Source organism: Bos mutus, chromosome 1 (genome assembly GCF_027580195.1).
Source record: "Bos mutus isolate GX-2022 chromosome 1, NWIPB_WYAK_1.1, whole genome shotgun sequence".
In the NCBI taxonomy this organism is placed as follows: domain Eukaryota; kingdom Metazoa; phylum Chordata; class Mammalia; order Artiodactyla; family Bovidae; genus Bos; species Bos mutus.
The window spans coordinates 128,566,850-128,585,446 of record NC_091617.1 but is presented as its reverse complement, the minus strand read 5'-3'; the positions used below and the strand labels follow the sequence as shown (position 1 = coordinate 128,585,446).

At 41.4% G+C, this 18,597-nt stretch overlaps 2 protein-coding genes across 2 annotated transcripts in view; one reads left to right on the top strand and one right to left on the bottom strand.

Annotated features, from left to right (window-relative positions):
* Window positions 1-4,166: 4,166 nt before the first annotated feature.
* MRPS22 (mitochondrial ribosomal protein S22) lies at window positions 4,167-17,940 on the top strand. Its single transcript, XM_005904357.3, has 8 exons — window positions 4,167-4,364; window positions 8,388-8,552; window positions 9,620-9,784; window positions 12,083-12,226; window positions 12,530-12,613; window positions 13,827-13,972; window positions 16,382-16,490; window positions 17,469-17,940. Exons 1-8 carry the CDS (start codon window positions 4,233-4,235, stop codon window positions 17,562-17,564), a joined length of 1,041 nt encoding a protein of 346 aa, XP_005904419.3. The 5' UTR covers window positions 4,167-4,232; the 3' UTR covers window positions 17,565-17,940.
* Window positions 17,941-18,148: 208 nt separating this feature from the next.
* The window catches only part of COPB2 (COPI coat complex subunit beta 2), a 32,980-nt gene continuing 32,531 nt past the window's right edge, over window positions 18,149-18,597 (bottom strand). Inside the window, exon 22 of the mRNA XM_005904355.2 lies at window positions 18,149-18,513. Coding sequence (XP_005904417.1) covers window positions 18,418-18,513 — 96 coding nt within the window. The 3' untranslated portion in view covers window positions 18,149-18,417. The remainder of the gene's footprint in view (window positions 18,514-18,597) is intronic.

Below are 18,597 nucleotides of genomic sequence, written 5' to 3'. Positions count from 1 at the left end.
TGTTTTCCTCCGGAACTAGCAGAAATAGTTTCCTGGCTTCCAGATCTTGATTCCTTTCTAGCACTGCTTCAGACCCTCCCACTACTTGGTGGACTGTGTGGATTCAAGTTCTAGCATCAGAGCCTTGTGCACAGCCCCCACCAGCTCCTCAGACTTTTCACTCCTGCAGCTCCCAATACAACCCTGCCTTTTCTCAGCCAATGACTTTGCTTTCCACTGCTCAGAGAAGAGAGGCTGAGAATCAGGAAGGCCCTCTGATTCTCCACTCAAAACCTATCCACACTCCACCATCTTTACCTCCCTGCCTCCTGGTACAAAGGCCCCATCCCATCAATGGCCATTGTCCCCACTTAGACCTTATTTGCTGCAGCTTCTTTGGGAACCTCCCATCATCATGTACCTCTTCTCACTTTACTCTTTTCCTTGCTAATGGTTCCTTCTCAGTGCACAGAGGAGCTTTGGCCTTGGAATTTGTGTGTGTGGGAAACTTTTGGAGATTTGGACCTTGAACAGGAGCAGGGGAAAACATTCTGGGTGAGGATAAAAATGGGGGCAAATGTGGCCCTTAGGGACAGCTTCAAAGATAGGGTTTTGAAGATTATGTGTAAGTTGCAAGGGTGTTGCTGAAGATTGAAAGGGTTCTTGGATTGTCCAAACTGTTACCCTTCTCCCTCAGTCTCTGTCATCCATCTCCCTGACATCTATCCTCACACCCTTATCTTGAAGAATTCTAAAAGACCAGGGCAAAATCCTAGTCCCTTTAGAGAAATAATGAAAAGTTCAGACCTTGTAAAATCACAATTGAATAACTGAAACATCACTACATTTTTGCTTGACAAATAATAGGACTCATTCTTGCTCCACAGAGCTGGTGATCCCTCTCCCGTATTTTACCTGATGAATCCTACTGCTAGATGCAGCCACGTTGTCTTGGAACTGTCAGAGGATCAACTTCCCGTTTCTGGGTAAACAGAGCCCCATCAGGGCAATCCACTTCTCTCACCAGGAACTTAAATTTGGTGGGAAGCATGTAGAGTCATCCCTCAAAATCCACAGAGGGCTGGTTCTGGGACTCTCTCAGACACCAAAGTATAAGGATGCTCTAGTCTCTTACATAAAATGGCATACTGTTTGCTTATAATATACACACACTCTCACAGTTTAAATCATCTCTATATTACTTATAATACCCAATACAATGTAAATCCTATATTGTTGTTGTTGTGTATTGTGCTAAGTTGTGTCCAACTCTTTGTGACCCCATGGACTGCAGCACACCAGGCTTCCCTGTCCTTCACTATCTTCCAAAGTTTGCTCAAATTCATGTCCACTGAATTGGTAGTGCCATCCAACCGTCTCATCTTCTGTCACCCCCTTCTCCTTCTGCCCTCAATCTTTCCCAGCATCAGGGTCTTTTCCAATGAGTTGACTCTTCGCATCAGGTGGCCAAAGTATTGGGGTTTCAGCTTCAGCATCAGTCCTTCCAATGAATATTCAGGGTTGATTTCCTGTAGGATTGACTGGTTGGATCTCCTTGCTGTCCAAAGCTATATAAATAGTTGTAAATACAATGTAAATGATATGTAAATATTTGCTGACATATGGCAGATTTAAGCTTTGCTTTATGGAACTTTTAAAAATGTTGTTTCTTTAATATTTTTGACATACAGTTGGTTGAACCTGTGGATTTGTAATTCAGAGGGCCAACTGAGTTGGAATCAAGTCATTCTGACATCCTGAAGCAATTTCTCTTAAGTTCTTGCCTTTGGGGACATTGGAGCCTCCATCCTTCAAGTCTTTCTTGAGGCTTGGCTGTTCAGCTTTCTCTTTAACTCTGTGAGATATTAAGCATCCTTCCCATCACTTCTGTCTCTGTTTTGTAAGAAAGATTTCTGTCACTCTGTAGCCAGAGACTCTTAACCGATGACCATATAATGCTGTAAAGCTTTCCCTGTGACGATCTTCAGAAAGCCACCAACTTGCTGCCACATGACCTTCTTGCTTCTTGTGTCCCCTTTGGAAACACCAGGCATTAGATCTTGAATGTACTTTGTCCTCAGAGTCTGCAAGATAAGTACTATCATCATACTCAGTTTTTGGGTGAGAGACTGAGGCTCTGAAAGATGTGGGCATCTGCCCAAGGTTACAGCTGAAATTAAGAATCTTGGTAATCCATCAGTAATTTAGTGTAGCCCAAGAAAAGGAGGTTAATACAGGAAGGTGGGAGCATCTCTGGACAAGATAGCACACCCCTCCCTTCCTCTCTTTCTCAAGCACCCTAGTTTGCCATTTATGTTTCTGATCCCTTTTCCTGCCTTTCTCTGTAGACTGGCATTCTCTCTGCTTGTTGATTAGTGAGCATATTGCTGGAAAAGTCTGCTCCAAATCTTTCTGAACAGTTACCCAACCCTTTCTGAACATACCCATCAACTGTTTCTGAGTTTGAAATATTGAGATAAAATCTGCTTGGTGCCTGCACAGCTGGGGTCAGCTGAAAATGTTCCTCCTCCTGAAAGGGTATTTATTTCCCAGTTCCTGTAACCTATGAATGTTATATGGAAACAGGATCTTTGCAAAAATGATTAAGCATTTGAAGATGGAGAGATTATCCTGGATTATCTGGGTGGGTCCTAAATGCAATCATATGTATAACCTTACAGAGTGAGGTAAAATGCAGTTGGACACAGAACAGAAGGTGCAGTGAAGCAGAGATTATAGTGATGCAGCCATAAACCAAGGAGTGTTTGCAGTCACAAGAATCTGGGAGACAGGTTTTCCCTTGGAGCCTCTGAAAGGGGCACAGCTCTGCTAATACTTTGACCTAGCTGAGTGATACTGATTTTAGATGACTGGTATCCAGAACTGTGAGAGGATTTCTGTTGTTATAAGTAACCAAATTTGTCATAATTTGCTACAGAAGCTATAGGGAACTAATGCAACGTCCAACGAGTCATTTCTCCTGCATTACGTGTCCACTCATTGTCCAATCAGTTTTATCTAGGAGGATGTTAATAAGACAAACACAACCACAGAAGCCTATCCTCTGGGAAAGTAGGTGGTATATTCTCAGAGAAAGGACACGGCTGGGAGACACTTGCGTGCATCCCACTAGCACTCCCTGACACCTTTTATCTTGTAGGTGTGAGAGGAAGTGTTGGGACATATTGGGCAGCGGTCATGCCTGAATGCAGCACCAAGCCTAGGGCTCTCTCTTTCCCTGCCCAAATAGGGTATGAGTTCCTAAACAGAGCTCTTAACTGGGCAATGATGAGGTCAGGTTAGAAGATGAGTTTATCTGTCTAGCAAATTCAAATAGTTGTTTACTTAATGCCTCTTTTTAGTCAGATGTTGGGAATAAGTTAGCACGGGCACCAGGCTAGGGGAGGATAAAACCTGCACATCCTGGACAACTGGGAAGAACATAACAGGATCCTCTAATCGTTCATTTAGTCATTTATTCAACAAATGTTTCCTGTGTGCATATGTACCAGGCTGGGTGATCTTATAACACAATATATAATGTCATTGATTTCATGGCATGAGAAAAATAAGCAAGCAGATAAATGAGCAAAATAATTGAGCACAAATTGAGAAAAGAGCTGCAAAAGAGACTTGAGATTCTGAGACAGAAAAAGGTGTGTGAGTTGAAGGGGAATGATAGGTGCCATGGCAATCGGGGTCTGGAATCAGGTATTATTTGGCAACCCACTCCAGTGTTCTTGCCTGGAGAATCCCAGGGGCGGGGAAGTCTGGTGGGCTGCCGTCTATGGGGTCGCACAGAGTCGGACACGACTGAAGCGACTTAGCAGTAGCAGTAGCAGCAGTGGGGCGGGGTGGGGGCGGGGGTTGGGGGCGTGAGACTTTTGAATGGAAAAGTAGGATGCTGAGGCAGTTGGATTTAAACCTGGGGCTGGGAGAAAAGGTTTGGGCAGGAAGTGGGAATTTGTTATTTAGAGCCATGGAAACGAAGGAAAGGTCCAGAAAAAGGTCATATAAACACCTTTTACGTGTGAACGAGCTGTTTACAAGAAACAATCTATTGTTTTATAAACAAGTTTATTGTTTTATAAATAGGAATTGCGTCGCTTCCTCCTTCTCCTTCATCCAGACTACATTTCCCAGGGTGCCGCGCGAACCGCGTGAGACCCAGAATCTTTCTCAGCCGTTTCCGGCGTAAGTGGCCCGGATAATGATGGCGACCCTCAGAGTGTCTTTATCGCTGTGGAATCTCCATGCAGGTTCTCGGGGTGCCGGGCGAGTCTATTTCCGGGCCCGCGCTCGGCCCCGGCCCGGCGACCTGTTCCAGCCTCTGCCCGGGGTCTGCGGGGCGGGAACGCCATGCCGTGGGCTCTGTTCCGAGGCCGGTGAGTGACCTGCTAGGCGTCCCCTGGAGCGTTCTTCTGGGAGATCTAGAGCCCTTCAGATGACGAGACCCACGCGGGGGCCCCAGTTCTTCCCGTGGCGCGCCCTTAGACCCAGGCGGCTCTATCCTGTCGGACGTCACCCGCGTTTGTTGATTCGTTCCCTTGCCTAAGCAGCACTGCTTGAGCTCCGCTCTTCGTAGAGCACCACGCTAAGTTTAGGGGTTAAGGGGGACTAAGACTGACATCGGTTTTTGCTTGAGGGAAGTCGTGGTCCATTGAGAAGAGGCAGTGCAGTGTGACCTGGACTGTGATTGGGGATGGAGAGGAGTGAGTGAATAATAGTCGCTCAGTCGTGTCCGACTATATCCGCCCGAATGGACTGTAGCCTGCCAGGCTCCTATGTCCGTGGAATTATCCAGGCAAGGATACTGGAGTGGGTTGCCATTTCCTTCTCCAATGGAGAGAAGAGTGGCGCTTAAACTAGGCTGGAAGGGCAGGGGAGGTTTCCTAGAAAATGTGACCACAGTTGAAACTTGGTTAATCGTGTTGAGAAAACCAAGAAACATTTCAAGTGCAGGAAACAGCATAAGCAAAAGTCCAGAAATGAGACTGAACCCAGGTAGTTTGGGAACCCATTGTGGAGGCAGGAGAAATGAGATGGGAGAGGGAGTGGAATTAAATATCTGTTTTGGATGCATTACATTTGAAATTTGAAATGCCTTTGAAATTCAAGTGGAGGTGTCAGATATGCAGTTACATATAAGGTGAGAAACATTGGAGTAAAAATGTTAACAGAAGCTGGGGGGAATGGGTGAGGTGGTGCTGAGCGCTATTGTGTGTCAGGCACTGTAAGAGACCTTGGGTGCCAGAGATCAGTACAAGACAGGGCTGTTGCCTTGGGAGAGCACAAAGTCTACTGGGGACACAGTTTCAATTATTAGTTGGCTGTATATACATGAGTTTATTTCTGCACTCTATTCTCTTGGTCTGTGTGTCTTTTTTTATGCCAGGACCATACTGTTTTGATTTCATGTTAATGGCTTGAAGTCTGGAAGTGTGATGCCTCCTGCTTTGTTCTTCTTAGGATTGGTTTGGCAATCACATGGTCTCTTGTGATTTCGATTCCATACAGATTTGTCAATTGTTTTTTTCCACTTCTGTAAAAAATGCTGTTGAACTCAGTAGGGGTTGCATTGAATCTGTAGATAGCTTTGGGTAGTATGGACATTTTAATGATATTAATTCTCTAATCCATGAACACAGAGTACCTGCCCACTTATTATACGTTTGATTTCTTTCATCAACGTTTTGTGGTTTTCAGCAACGCAATCTTTCACCTCCTTGGTTAAATTTAGTACTAAATATTATAATGTTTTTGATACTTTATTACTTTTTCAGGTAATTTGTTGTTAGTGTATAGAAATGGTATTGGTTTTGGGATATTAATTTTGTATCTTGAAACTTTGCTGAATTTGTTGATCTCAGTTTATTGATGGAGTCTTTAGGATTTTTATAGATAACATCATGTTGTCTGCAGAGAGAGACAGTTTTACTCCATTTCAATTCTGATGCCTTTTATTTCTTTTTCTTGGCTGAGTACTCAGACTAGAACTTCCAGTACTGGGTTGTATAAGGAGTGGTGAGAGTGGGCAACCCTGTCTTGTTTCTGTTCTTGGAGAAAAGACTTTCAACCTTTCCTGACTGAGTATGTTAGCAGTGTGTTTGTCATTTATGGTCTTTATTGTGTTGAGGTGTGTTCCTTTTTACCTGATTTGTTAGAAATTTAAAATCATTAATTTTGTCACGTGCTTGTTTGCATCTATCAAAGAAATCTTTTTCCTTCTTTCTATGAATATGTTTCATAATGATTGGTTTGAGTATGTTGAGCCGTATTTGCATCCCAAATCTTCTTTGATCATGGTGAACGATCTTTTTAACGTTCTGCTGAATCAGTTTGCTAGTATTTTATTGAGAATTTTTGCATCTGTATTCATCAGGGATATTGGCCTGTAGATTTCTGTTAGTATCCTTTATTGATTTCAGTATCAGGATAATGCTGGCCTTATAAAATGAGTTTGGGAGTGCTTCCTGCTCTTCAGTTTTTTGGAAGAGTTTGAGAAGGATTGGCATTAATTTGTCTTTAAATGTTTGATAAGTCTCCTGTGAAACCATCTGGTCCTGAGCCTGTTTTCACTGGAGGATTTTTTATTATGGATTCAGTCTTCTTGGTAGTAATTGGTCTGCTTTGATTTTCTATTACTTCCTGATTTAGTCTTGGTAGATTGTATGTTTCTAAGAATTTTTCCACTTCTTCTAGGTTGTCCAATTTCTGGCATATTGTTACTCATAGTAGTCCTTTATGATCCTTTGTAATTCTGTAGTATCAGTTGTAATGTCTTTTTTAGTTATAATTTTGTTAGTTTGGGTCCTCTTTTTCCCTTGGTCTAGCTAAAAGTTTGTCAGTTTTGTTTTGTTTTCAAAGAACCACCTCTTTATTTTGTTACTCTTTTCTGTTGTTTGGATTACATATTTAATAAATGACTGTGATTGATCTGTGGAGAATGGTCAGAATGGAGGCAAGGAGACAGGTTAGAAGGCTGAGGCAAGAGATAGGATGGCCTTGACTAGGGTAGTGGCAGTGGGAAATAGAGAGTTAAAGAATGATTTATAAGATGTAACAGGCAATTGATTTGTGTCAGTGTCCTCTTGTAAAAATGGGACTAATCATAGTATTTACGGGGTTGTTATGAGGATTAAATGTACCAAGTATGTAAAAGTATTAGTCAGTACTGGCACATAGTAAATATCTAACAGATGTTAGCTGTTAACATTACCATTTTTATTATTGATGCTGTTGGCTAGATGTGGAGGGTAGTGGGGAAGTCAAGAATGACTGTAGGTTTCTGGCCCACGTGACCTATTGGATGGTGCTAAGGATAGGAGGAAAAGCAGGTTTGTGACAGAAGAGAAGTTACGAGTTCTGCTTTGGCAGTATGACGTACATGCGAGATGTCCGTTGGGTAGTTGGATGGAAGATGATCTGGCTGGATATTCAGCTTTTAGAGTTTCTAGGTAGTTAATAGTTACAGAAGGTTAGGAGATAATCCATCAAGAATGTGAGAAGGGAGAGAAAAATGTAGTTCAGAATCCTGTGGGACACCAGCATTTATAGGGCCAGCAGAGGACGAGGTGGTTGGGACGAATGGCTTCCCCCACCCCAATGGCAGTGGAGGCTGGGCAAAGGGATAGGCATACTAGGGCGGGCAGAGCTGAGATCTGCGTCTCGCTCCTGTCCAGCTTTCTTCCATAACATCACATGGCCTTTTCAGTATCGTGTCCAGTGATCCAGGCCTCTCTTTCCTATGGAACCCCTCAGCCTAGAATTTCCTTCCCTTTTTTTCTCTGCCCTATTCAGGGTCCCCGGGAAGCATTCTTTGACTCTACCATGCCTTTCTCTGCTCCCAGGCTAAGTTTAGTTTCAGTCTCTGTTATCATACAACCCCCTGTACCTCCCTTGTATGTAGCACTTACTCTGAGGAACATGATGGTAAATTGAAATTGATCTAGGTTCTAGAATCAGATAAACTTTGGTTTAAATCCTGGGTATATCATTTAATAGCTAATTGTCTTTGGCAAGCCTCCAGTATCCTCATATACAAAACTGGGATATCAGTACATACTTTGTGGCTTGGTGTAAGCCTTCCTGAAAATGTGTGTAACTCCTGTCAAATAGGAAACAATTCTTTGGTTGGCAGTAACCGTTATTGTCATTAATATTGCATTAACTACTTTTATCCTGTTGCTTCCTTCACTAGACTTTGAGTGCCTTTTTGGCAGAAACTGTATCTTGATCATCGTGAATGCCCAGTAAATTTTAAATGAATGAATGAGTCTTGTAGGTATTAGCATTGTGCATACTGAGGTAGACATGGTGTTAATCATTTTTATCATTGACTTTTTCCATTTAGATGTCTTGTTGTCTTGTCATTTTTGCCATCTTATTTACTAAAATTTATTTAACAGAATCTGGTAGCCCAAAGATCAAAGAAACCTACTTTTATGGATGAGGAAGTCCAAAGCATACTCATCAAGATGACAGGCTTGGATTTACTGAAGATTTTTAAGCCAGCAGTACAAGAAACGAAACCACCAACTTACAAGCTAATGACCCAGGCACAGTTGGAAGAGGTATGTGAACGTAGGAATATTGGTAGAATATCTTTCTTTAAAAGATTAAACAAAATTTTCAGGGTCCCTCCAGATTTGAGGGGGAGTTCCAGGCACAGAACTGAGAAAAGAAACTTGTGCAGTCTGGCAGAGAGGAGTAGGGAAGATTGCCAGAATTAGACAGACTGCACATATGGGTCAGGTCTGGCTATCAGGCGGAACCACCTCTGCTCCAAAACCAGCCTAGCATCCTTCCTCTGTTCTCCTTGCTCCAGCCTCCTTCCTGCAGAAACATTGGTTGTGAGCTGCTTTAAGGCTGAGGCTTGGTGAGATTGTGAGATCCTTCTGAACAGTATTCTGTTCCAGGCAGGTGTCCTCCTGCAGTCATGGGTATTGAGTGCTTTGTGGAAAACCCTTTCATGTATGAATATGTGAAATATTGTTGCTTTTCTTTCAACTCAAAAATCATTGAGAGCCATAGCAGAGTTCAAATACCCCAAAGTATATAGCACATGAAGAGTGAAAGGCCCCTTTCATCTCTCAGAGAACCACTGTTAGCAGTATGGCATGGAGCACTGTGCTCAGTGGTTAAGGGCATGGGCTCTGGAGTTAAATTGCCTGGGTTCAAATTGTAGTGCTGCAGCTTGTTAGCAATTTACTTAACATTTGTGTGCCTCTATTTTCTTTCTCATAAAATGACCTCTAAATAGTAACGCTTGGCTCATATGGGTAGTTGTGGCATTAAAGGAGCCAGATGCACTCAGAGTATTTGAGCAATATCTGGAACATAGTAAGCACCCAGTAAGTGAAATCCTCTGTCCTGTTTTGGGTGGCTCTTGTGGCCTGGCTCTGTCTCAGAGCCTCCCTTTTCTGTTTTTGAGAGTGGTTGAGCCTGTGACGGATGCTGTCATCACAGAGACAAAGGCCAGGGCCCAGGAGCCCAAGTTTGGCTTTTCACTCACTTATTTGTACCTACAGGTTCTGTCTGAAGTCTTTAGCACTTTTCTTTATTAGTATCTGCTTTTGTCAGATGATCCTTTTGGTCTGTAACTTTGTGGCTTTCCCTAAGATATATTTTATTTCATTAGGCTACAAGACAGGCGATTGAGGCAGCTAAAGTCAGATTAAAAATGCCACCAGTTCTGGAAGAGCGAACACCAATAAATGATGTATTAGCTGAAGATAAGATTTTGGAAGGAACCGAAACAGCCAAATATGTGTTTACTGATATATCGTACAGCATACCACATCGGGTAAGTATATGTCTAATCACAAAATGATTCTGCCCAAGCTAGATTGACTTCAAAAAGCTCAAGCTTTTTGAGAAGATGGAATGCTTGCTGATGCCCCCAAAGCTCAGACTTCTCAAAGGATTTTCACTTTTCAGAATTTGCAGTAAAAATATCCCACTTGCCCAGATAATTTTTAGGTACCACTTCATCTGCTGTAGTTTTTATTGTCTAGCTCCTCTTCACTTGATTGGCAGTTCCAAAAGAACACTCTAGCACTTATAAAATAAAATACATTAGTTTTGTGTTTGAGCCTTTTCAAGTAATGAGTGAAAAGAGTAATTTGCATTTTAGCCCACAAACTGCAGTAGAATATTTAATAGTGATAGGGTTGAAAAAAGGGCCACCCCATGCTAATCTTTTTATCATATTGATTATGGTTAGAAGACGCGATGTGAGCAGTGTCCATGTCTGTAGTCAGTCACCTGTATATCTGACATAATGAATGGGATCAGAGTTTCATTTTATTAGAATTTTTGCTTTGAAGTATTTTAATATACGTTTACAGTGCTGTGAAGGCTGGTTATGGGAGCATTCTATAACCTGAAAGGGAGAAAGGAACTTGGAATTCAAATTGCCAAAATCCGTTTGAGGAACAATTGTGTTACTTTACCATCTATTTTATTTTTTTCTGTTTGCAGTGCTTGATGAAAGGTTTAATTATATTATGCTTAAAACACATTCAGAGACTTACTAAAGTTCTGAAGAGTTGAGAGTCACTACCATCTGGTTAAACATTAATCAGATGTGTAGCATTTATCAGCTGTGTGCAAAACTCTGTGTAAGTCCTTCTGGGTTTTGTAAAGAATTATAATCCAGTTCCTGACCTTTTCTAGTTCTGAAACAAAGTTAACAGTATCTATGAGGTGTCAAGAATGCTGCCTGTGCTAAATTAGATTGCCAGTTGAGTGGTACAGACAGTGAGTGGAATTCACCCAGTAGGTGAAGGAAGCATCGTTTGGCCTGGGATGATCTTTGATTTTGCCCTCAACACCTTGGTTGCGGTCACCGTACTTTGTTTATCCAAACATTCATCAGAGCAATAGTTCTTTAATTTTTCTTCTGAGATGAGCTCTCTGAGCTTATTTGTCGCAGAAATGCTACAGTTTAAAATTTTAGATGTTAAGTTGAAACTCTGTAGTTTGAAACCTATGCTTTAGCTAGATCACCTTGCTAGAGTAGCTGTAGAAATTCTCTCTGTGGGGTGGGGTGGGGTGGGCTCCTAGTTTTCCCTTGGCGTTGGAACTACCCGACAACCTGGATGAATCTTGAGTCCGAGACGTCTGTTGTACATGCTGAGCCCCAGAGTCGAAGACTTTCCAACGCTTTTCTCTTCACTCCCTCTTTCTCTTTTGAACGTGTATAATCAAGTCAAAATTAGACAATGCTTTTCCTTGGCCATTCCAATTTATAGAAGAAACCCTTAGGAGAACAGGAATGTTATTTGTGTAAGGAGTCCATATAAATACATAAATAAAACAAGAATTTCCTTAGAAAAAAAAAAAAAAGAGTGAAGAGACCAGAGGCAGGTGCACCAGTCTCTCTGACACATTTGTCTCTTGCCAGAATGAGGACTCGCAGAGGTGTGGAAGTAAGATTCCACATTCTTGGGTTTGTTCCATTTATCCTTGTCACTTTAAATATGGACCATAAAATAGTCAAGTCTTAATCTGGGTGAGACTTTAGGATGAGAAAACAATTTAAAAAGGTTTATAGCACTTCTTTTTTCTGAAATGGATTTAGATGAATCTCAAATCAACTTTTTTTAGTTGAATCATTTTATGCATTCAACTCACTTTACCACTGTAGTTCATATTTAGTAAATACTCTCATTAGATTTTTGATCGTCAGAGGCACTGCAGTGATTAGTGAACTGAACTGAACTGAAAGTTTCTTAGTTGTGTCTGACTCTTTGCGACCCCATGGACTATACAGTTCATGGAATTCTCTAGGACAGAATACTGGAGTGGGTAGCCTATCCCTTCTCCAGGGGATCTTCTCAACCCAGGAATCAAACCGGGGTCTCCTGCATTGCAGGCGGATTCTTTACCAACTGAGCTATCAGGGATGATTAGTGAAGGAAGTATCAAATCTCGCCAAATCTGAGGTTTAAAATTATTATTGAAATCATACACGATTGCATTTTGTTTGCCCGTTGCATTTTATATTGTTGATTGCAAACTATTCTTATAATGGTGCTTAGTGGGACACTGGAACTAAAAATCAGCCCTCACAAACTCATCCTTGTGTTTTCTATTTCAGGAGCGTTTTATTGTTGTCAGAGAACCAAGTGGCACGCTACGCAAAGCCTCTTGGGAAGAACGGGACCGCATGATTCAAATTTATTTCCCCAAAGAAGGCCGTAGAGTTTTAACACCAGTAATTTTTAGGGAAGAAAATCTTCAGGTAAGATGACTTTGGGGTCATAGAGGCGGTGGTGATTTCTTTGTTGAACCTGTTGGCTCTGGTGCTGCTGGGTATTTTGCTTTGATAAACACAGGCATTTCTAATGATAAGTAGGGTCATTGTCTTGTAGTTGGGTTAGCTGGGATTTGAATCCAGGTGTGACATGTGGTTTGTGTGTGGTTTCTGCCTCCCTCGTGCTGGGCACAGATGTGGCCTGTGTGTGGAGGGGCAGGGCTGTCATGGTGTCTGGACAGGTGTTGCACTTTCTTCTCATTTAATTCCAACTCTGCTATGTGGGTTTAGACCATGTACAGTCAGGACCGGCATGTTGATGTCCTCAATCTCTGCGTTGCCCAGTTTGAGCCAGATTCTGCTGACTATATCAAAGTGAGTATATTTTATAGTATCTAAAGTATGGGTGTCAGTATGGTTATGATTAAGATTTTTTAGTCCAACACAATGAGTTAGGTTATAAGCTTCAATACAGGGGGAGGAAAAGGGAAATGCCTGAACACCTGTCCAGTGCTGGATGTACACAAAATAGATATTTTCATCCTTTCAACAACCCTTTAAGGATGAGAGAACTTAAGTTTAGAGAGTCAAGTAACTCGCTGAAAGTTGCACAGCTAATAAGTGATAGAGTTAGTACCCAAACTTGATGGCAGAGATTTTTTCTTCAGTTTATTGTACAGGAAAGTTATTTACTAAAGTTTGCCAAAATGCAGTGTATGTGCCTTATGTTGCAATTTAATAATCATATAGTACCTTCTGTGTGTAAGGTGTTACTGTGGAGGTGATGACATGAACTAGGATAGGGAACCTTGTCGAAGCTTGCAGTCCAGGAAAGATTGTGGGGAAGTATAATCACCACCATAGGTCTAAGATGTTGGGTGCTAAGAGAAGGCTGCAACATGCTCTTAGGGAAGGCCTAAGAGGGCTTTAGGAGGATAGGGAACATTGTGGCAAGTGGATGGAGAAGTATTTCAGGTAGAAAGGAAAGTACGAACAATAGGCAGGACACAAAAGTAGACTTGAGAAATGGCCAGTCATCTGTTTTGCTTGTACATGTGGTGAATACCTAGGGAAGTGGTTCAAGATTAAGCTAGAAAGGTAGATGGGGCCATATCACAGGTAACCTCAGATGCTAGGCTGACGAATCTGGACTTCAGTCAGCAGCCTTTTTAATATAGGAATGCCCTCATCAGAGTCCTCATTTAAGATCAGTCTGGAAGAACTAAAGGAACATTAATTAGTAAGATGGAGTGGGATAGTTGACTGGGTAGGGGAAAGGAGAAGTGGAAGTCCGTTATTTCCAGTGGTCCATATATATAATAGGTGCTTCATATGTAGTGCATGGCTGCTGAAGAGTAACTGATCTGGTTATAAATGTCTGGCAGACTTGTTCCAGGTTCCACACACTTCCAGTGGCGAGCTGTCCTTAATCATACCTGCTAGTTAATGACTGATAGTGGATGCAGGATCAGGAGACCTGGTTTACTAATATTTTCTTGGACAGCTCGAATGCTAGTGGATGTATATCCAGTAATGTTGGCTCACTTTTACTTTTGTATTTCTGAAAAATTGCATTTTGTATGGATAGGTTCATCATCAGACCTATGAAGATATAGATAAATATGGAAAGTATGACCTTTTACGTTCAACAAGACACTTTGGTGGAATGGCCTGGTATTTTGTAAATAAGAAAAAGATTGATGGTTTATTGATTGACCAGATTCAGAGAGATTTGTAAGTATGATCTTAGTAAGTAAAGAAATTCTCACTATCATTACAGTAAACCTGTATTTCGGTTCAGTTCAGTCGCTCAGTTGTGTCCGACTCTTTGCAACCCCATGAACCACAACATGTCAGGCCTCCCTGTCCATCACCAACTCCCAGAGTCCACCCAAGCCCACGTCCATTGAGTCGATGATGCCATCCAACCATCTCATCCTCTTTCGTCTCCTTCTCCTCCTGCCCTCAATCTTTCCCAGCATCAGGCTCTTTTCCAATGAGTCAGCTCTTCGCATCAGGTGGCCAAAGTATTGGAGTTTCAGCTTCAGCATCAGTCCTTCCAATGAACACCCAGGACTGATCTCCTTTAGGATGGACTGGTTGGATCTCCTTGCAGTCCACATCCCACATAAGCAGGAGGCTGCTGGTGATCATGAGCATGTTCAAAAATTACTTGCCTTTAGGTGCATTAGCTGTGAATGAATTTAAAGCTGCTCAGCTGTAAATGTTCTGAAATTATTTAACATTTTTTGCAAGAAATTAGAGCAACACAGAATGTATTTCGCTGAAAATTATTTATCAAGGTGTACTCATAAGTTATTATAGAAATACTTATCACATGTAAGCTTTACATCTGAAGCAATTTATTTGCATGCTGCTGCTGCTGCTAAGTCGCTTCAGTTGTGTCTGACTGTGTGTGATCCCACAGACGGCAGCCCACTAGGCTCCTCTGTCCCTGGGATTCTCCAGGCAAGAACACTGGAGTGGGTTGCCATTTCCTTCTCCAATGCATGAAAGTGAAAAGTGAAAGTCAAATCGCTCAGTCGTGCCTGACTCTTAAGCGACCTCATGAACTGCAGCCCACCAGGCTCCTCTGTCCATGGGAGTTTCCAGGCAAGAGTACTGGAGTGGGTTGCCATATTTGCATACTGGGAGGGAATTTTGAGTACTTAACCTTTCCTGCTCTGTGTAAGTAAAACTTCCTGTGGGAATTCTCAGCAGGACAGTTTGCTGCAAATCCCAGGTTAAACAGTAGAGGGTGCATGTCCTTGGCAAATGGAGCCCATGCCAGAATTCTGCACAGATTTCAAACTTAAGTTCCACTGTTGGTCTTGAATTGAGGTGCTTTAAAACATTTTTTTACATGAGGATTTACTTGCTTTTAATTTCAAATACAGGCTGGGTTTGAAGCTAAATCGTCCTGTGAAACAGGTATTATACAGTAGCATGAACATAAAGAAGCCCTGCTGTGACCAAGATATAGAAACCCAGTTAAGCTCTTTATGGACTCACATGCTTAGCTTTTAAGAGAATGACTGTTATCTTTTGTTGCCACATTTGTTGAACTATTAGAGTACAACAAACACAGTAGATAATGAACATTAAACAAATATTTTTCCTCTGGAAAGTTTGGTTTCTCAGCTCTGGTTTTCTCAGTTTCACCAAGAGATGACCTTTAGGGTGAACAGGCTTTGGGATGAGCCCAGAGCATTTCTCTAAGGTCACCGTGGCTTAAGAAACTCTTTACCCCACTCCCACTCCACTCTAGAAGGGCTTTGAGGTGGCAAATGGTAGGAAGGTGTTGACTGTGTGAGAGGATAGAGGTTATTTAGTTTGGGGAAGGCAAAGTTTTAATGTTGATAAAAACTGCCTATAGATTTCTCAAAAGGTTAAGTACAAACTGTAAGAATTGAGCTCTTGTTCTGGCTTCATCATGGGTAGTTGTGTGACAAGAGACAGACAAGACAGATTGCTGAGGAAGAACCTGAATTCTCTTCTATCTAGAGTGCATAATTTCAAATTTGCTTCTCTAGGATGCTGATTTTTAACTAATGGGATCCTGTGAATTGACAGGTGGCTTGGGAGTCTTTCCTTGGACTTCTAGATGCCTCTCAGAAGCATTTATCCACTAATTCAGAGTCTCAATGAAAATTCCTCAGCAGATGTCACTGCTAGTTTGCACCTGAAGGCAAGTGGACTGAGCATCCCCATGTCCACCAGCCTCTGGCTTATGTGGGATGAGGGTACAGACCCACCCTCTCTATTACTATCTGCTGGTGATGTGGGCCAGCCTGGAAATCACCCACTGTTAGAACACTGTTTCTATGAGAAATGATGCTCTGCTTTCAGAAAGGATACAGCCACATTTTTAATATATTCACTTTCATTATCTGGGTACCTGTCTGTATTGACTCTTGTCCTGTGAAACCTAAACTAGCCAATATTCCTGAAAATGGTTTGAAAATATGAAACTGAAAGCTGTAAAAGTTTTTTTTCCCCCTGGCCCAAAGGAAGTTTGAAATGTAAAGTTCAGCATATACTTTTATAGGACTGTGAAGCCGAAGAAGAAAACTATAAACTTAAATATGTAAAAAGAAAATGAAAACAACAAACCCTTTGTAACAGTAAACCCTTTCCCTCCAGAGTTGATGATGCCGCCAGCTTGGTCCAGCTCTATCACATCCTCCATCCTGATGGCCAGTCAGCTCAAGAGGCCAAAGAGCAGGCTGCTGAGGGATTACAGTTAATTAAGGTAAAGGGACTTCTTTCACATTCATTATCATGTAGTGATTGAGTGAAGAAATCATAGGGTTCAATCCCTGGGTCAGGAAGATCCCCTGGAGAAGGGAATGGTAACCCGCTCCAGTATTCTTACTTGGAGAATCCCAGAGGAGATTAGGAGATTAGGACAGAGGAAACTAGAGGGCTACACCCCGTGGGGGTTGCAAAGAGTAGTACACAACTGAGTGACCAACACACACACAGATTCGTGGTCTTAAACCAGAGTGATTAGAGCCCCGTATTTCTTCAGCCTGGACAATAGAAACAGCTGCCACCGGAGTCCAAGGAGTTCAGATAGTGGGGCGGCAGCTCCTGTGCTCTTTAGAGCACATGTCGCCCAGTTTGGTCACATTCCTGTCCAGAAGCAGGGAGGATAGTGCGTTCTCATTTTGGAACTGTATCGCTCTCAAAACTATGGGATTACACAGATTTCTCTGTAAATGTTGAGATGGTTTTTTTTCAGGATGCGGGGAAACCATTGTATGATTTTCATCTTTTCTGATGCTCACAATAGACATGTATTTGTGGATCTGGCTTCTCTCCTAATATTACTTTATGCTACTGCAAAGCAGTTATAAGGCTTACTGAGGATAAAAACAACCAGTGATGACATTATAGGTGGAGTAGGAAAAGCCCATTCTTTAAAGTGAAAAATCATCTTGCTAACTTCCATCCTCTGGATTTCTCTTGAACCTAATGCTTCTTATTTTGATCCAGCAGTGTAGGTTTTCTTAATTTTTTTCTGAAAAATGACAATCATGTTTGGAAACTTCTGGTGTTTGGAATTAGGTTGCTTTAACTGTGATACTGTTTTTCTGTCCATGTAGTATGCTTATTGTTTGGTAATCAGAAAAATATTGTGAAATGTGGAGGGTTTTTAAACTGGGACTTCACTAGGAACTTTATCAATAGTATATTCTCTATTTTAAAACTTTTTTTTTTTAAACAGGTCTTTGCAAAAACAGAAGCACAGAAGGGAGCATATATAGAATTAACACTGCAAGCTTACCAAGAAGCATTCATTAGCAGTTCTGCAGCTTCCTAAAAATATTTTTTAAATAAACTTCATTTTACTAAATTCTAGCTGGTTTTCTGTCAATACTGAAAAAAAATGTCAAAATTAAGAGTTCCTTATAAAATTGTTTTTTAGACTCTAAATAGTGCCTCTATCAGAAATACAAAGAAAAAACTATTTACTCCACTCACTTTCTGAGGCTATGAGAGGATAACTGAAGTATATTTAAATGCCTGGTTATGAATTTCTCTAATCATGTCAGATGAGTCCAGTGTAAAAAGAAAGAATAAAAGTACTATGTCTCTGTGTTACCAAATGGATCAGTTGGTAATTTAAACAGAGCCCAGCTTAATGTGGTCAGGGGAGTTGACTCTAGCAATAGGTACTACCAGACAAAGTCAGAGGAAGGCATAAGAAAGTTATACAGAATGAGGGGAATAATGCAGTGAGGTCTAGCACCGATACTCAAGTCTAAGAAAAATATGAATGATGCTATTTGAAAATAGTTATTCAAAGAGAAGAGAACATGGGCTGATACCTAGAAGAGGTGTAGTTTTGGCTCAGCCAAACTGGAATCCTGTTTTCATTTTGCAAAAAGGAAACTCTGAAGTATCTTCATTATTTCAAAAGATTTTATGAGATACGGTCCAATGACAGTATGAAAAAAATCAAAGCCCACAGCTGTTTTAGTTAAGCGAACAGTGCTTTAGATGCTGCACAGAAACTCCTCCGAAGATGAGGGCATTGTGCTCCTAGTGGGCAACAGCGTCTACATGTAAAAAATGTAAGGGGTTTCTCAGAGTCCAAAGCATGGTGGTCAGGGTGACGATCGATACCTGTCCATAATAATCATCTGTTTAGTTGAGTAAACGGGAAATATTATTTAGTCGTCCAAAATATCTTCATCTAGGTTGATATCTGTTGTGTCAATATCTTCTATTTCCAAATTATCCAAATCTACTTCCAACTCAAGTAAACTCTGCAAACAAAAGGAAGAGGGTGAGTTCTGTAGTACTGTGTTAACGAAGAGTTACCTGTGATTCATGATCCAAAGAGAACTAAA

Excerpts from the sequence above, each read along its gene's own strand:
- MRPS22 (XM_005904357.3), top strand. The coding sequence starts at position 4,233 with ATGCAGGTTCTCGGGGTGCCGGGCGAGTCTATTTCCGGGCCCGCGCTC. Across the intron at positions 4,365-8,387 it reads TGGGCTCTGTTCCGAGGCCG|AATCTGGTAGCCCAAAGATC; the intron begins GTGAGTGACCTG and ends TTTATTTAACAG. Across the intron at positions 12,614-13,826 it reads ATTCTGCTGACTATATCAAA|GTTCATCATCAGACCTATGA; the intron begins GTGAGTATATTT and ends TTGTATGGATAG.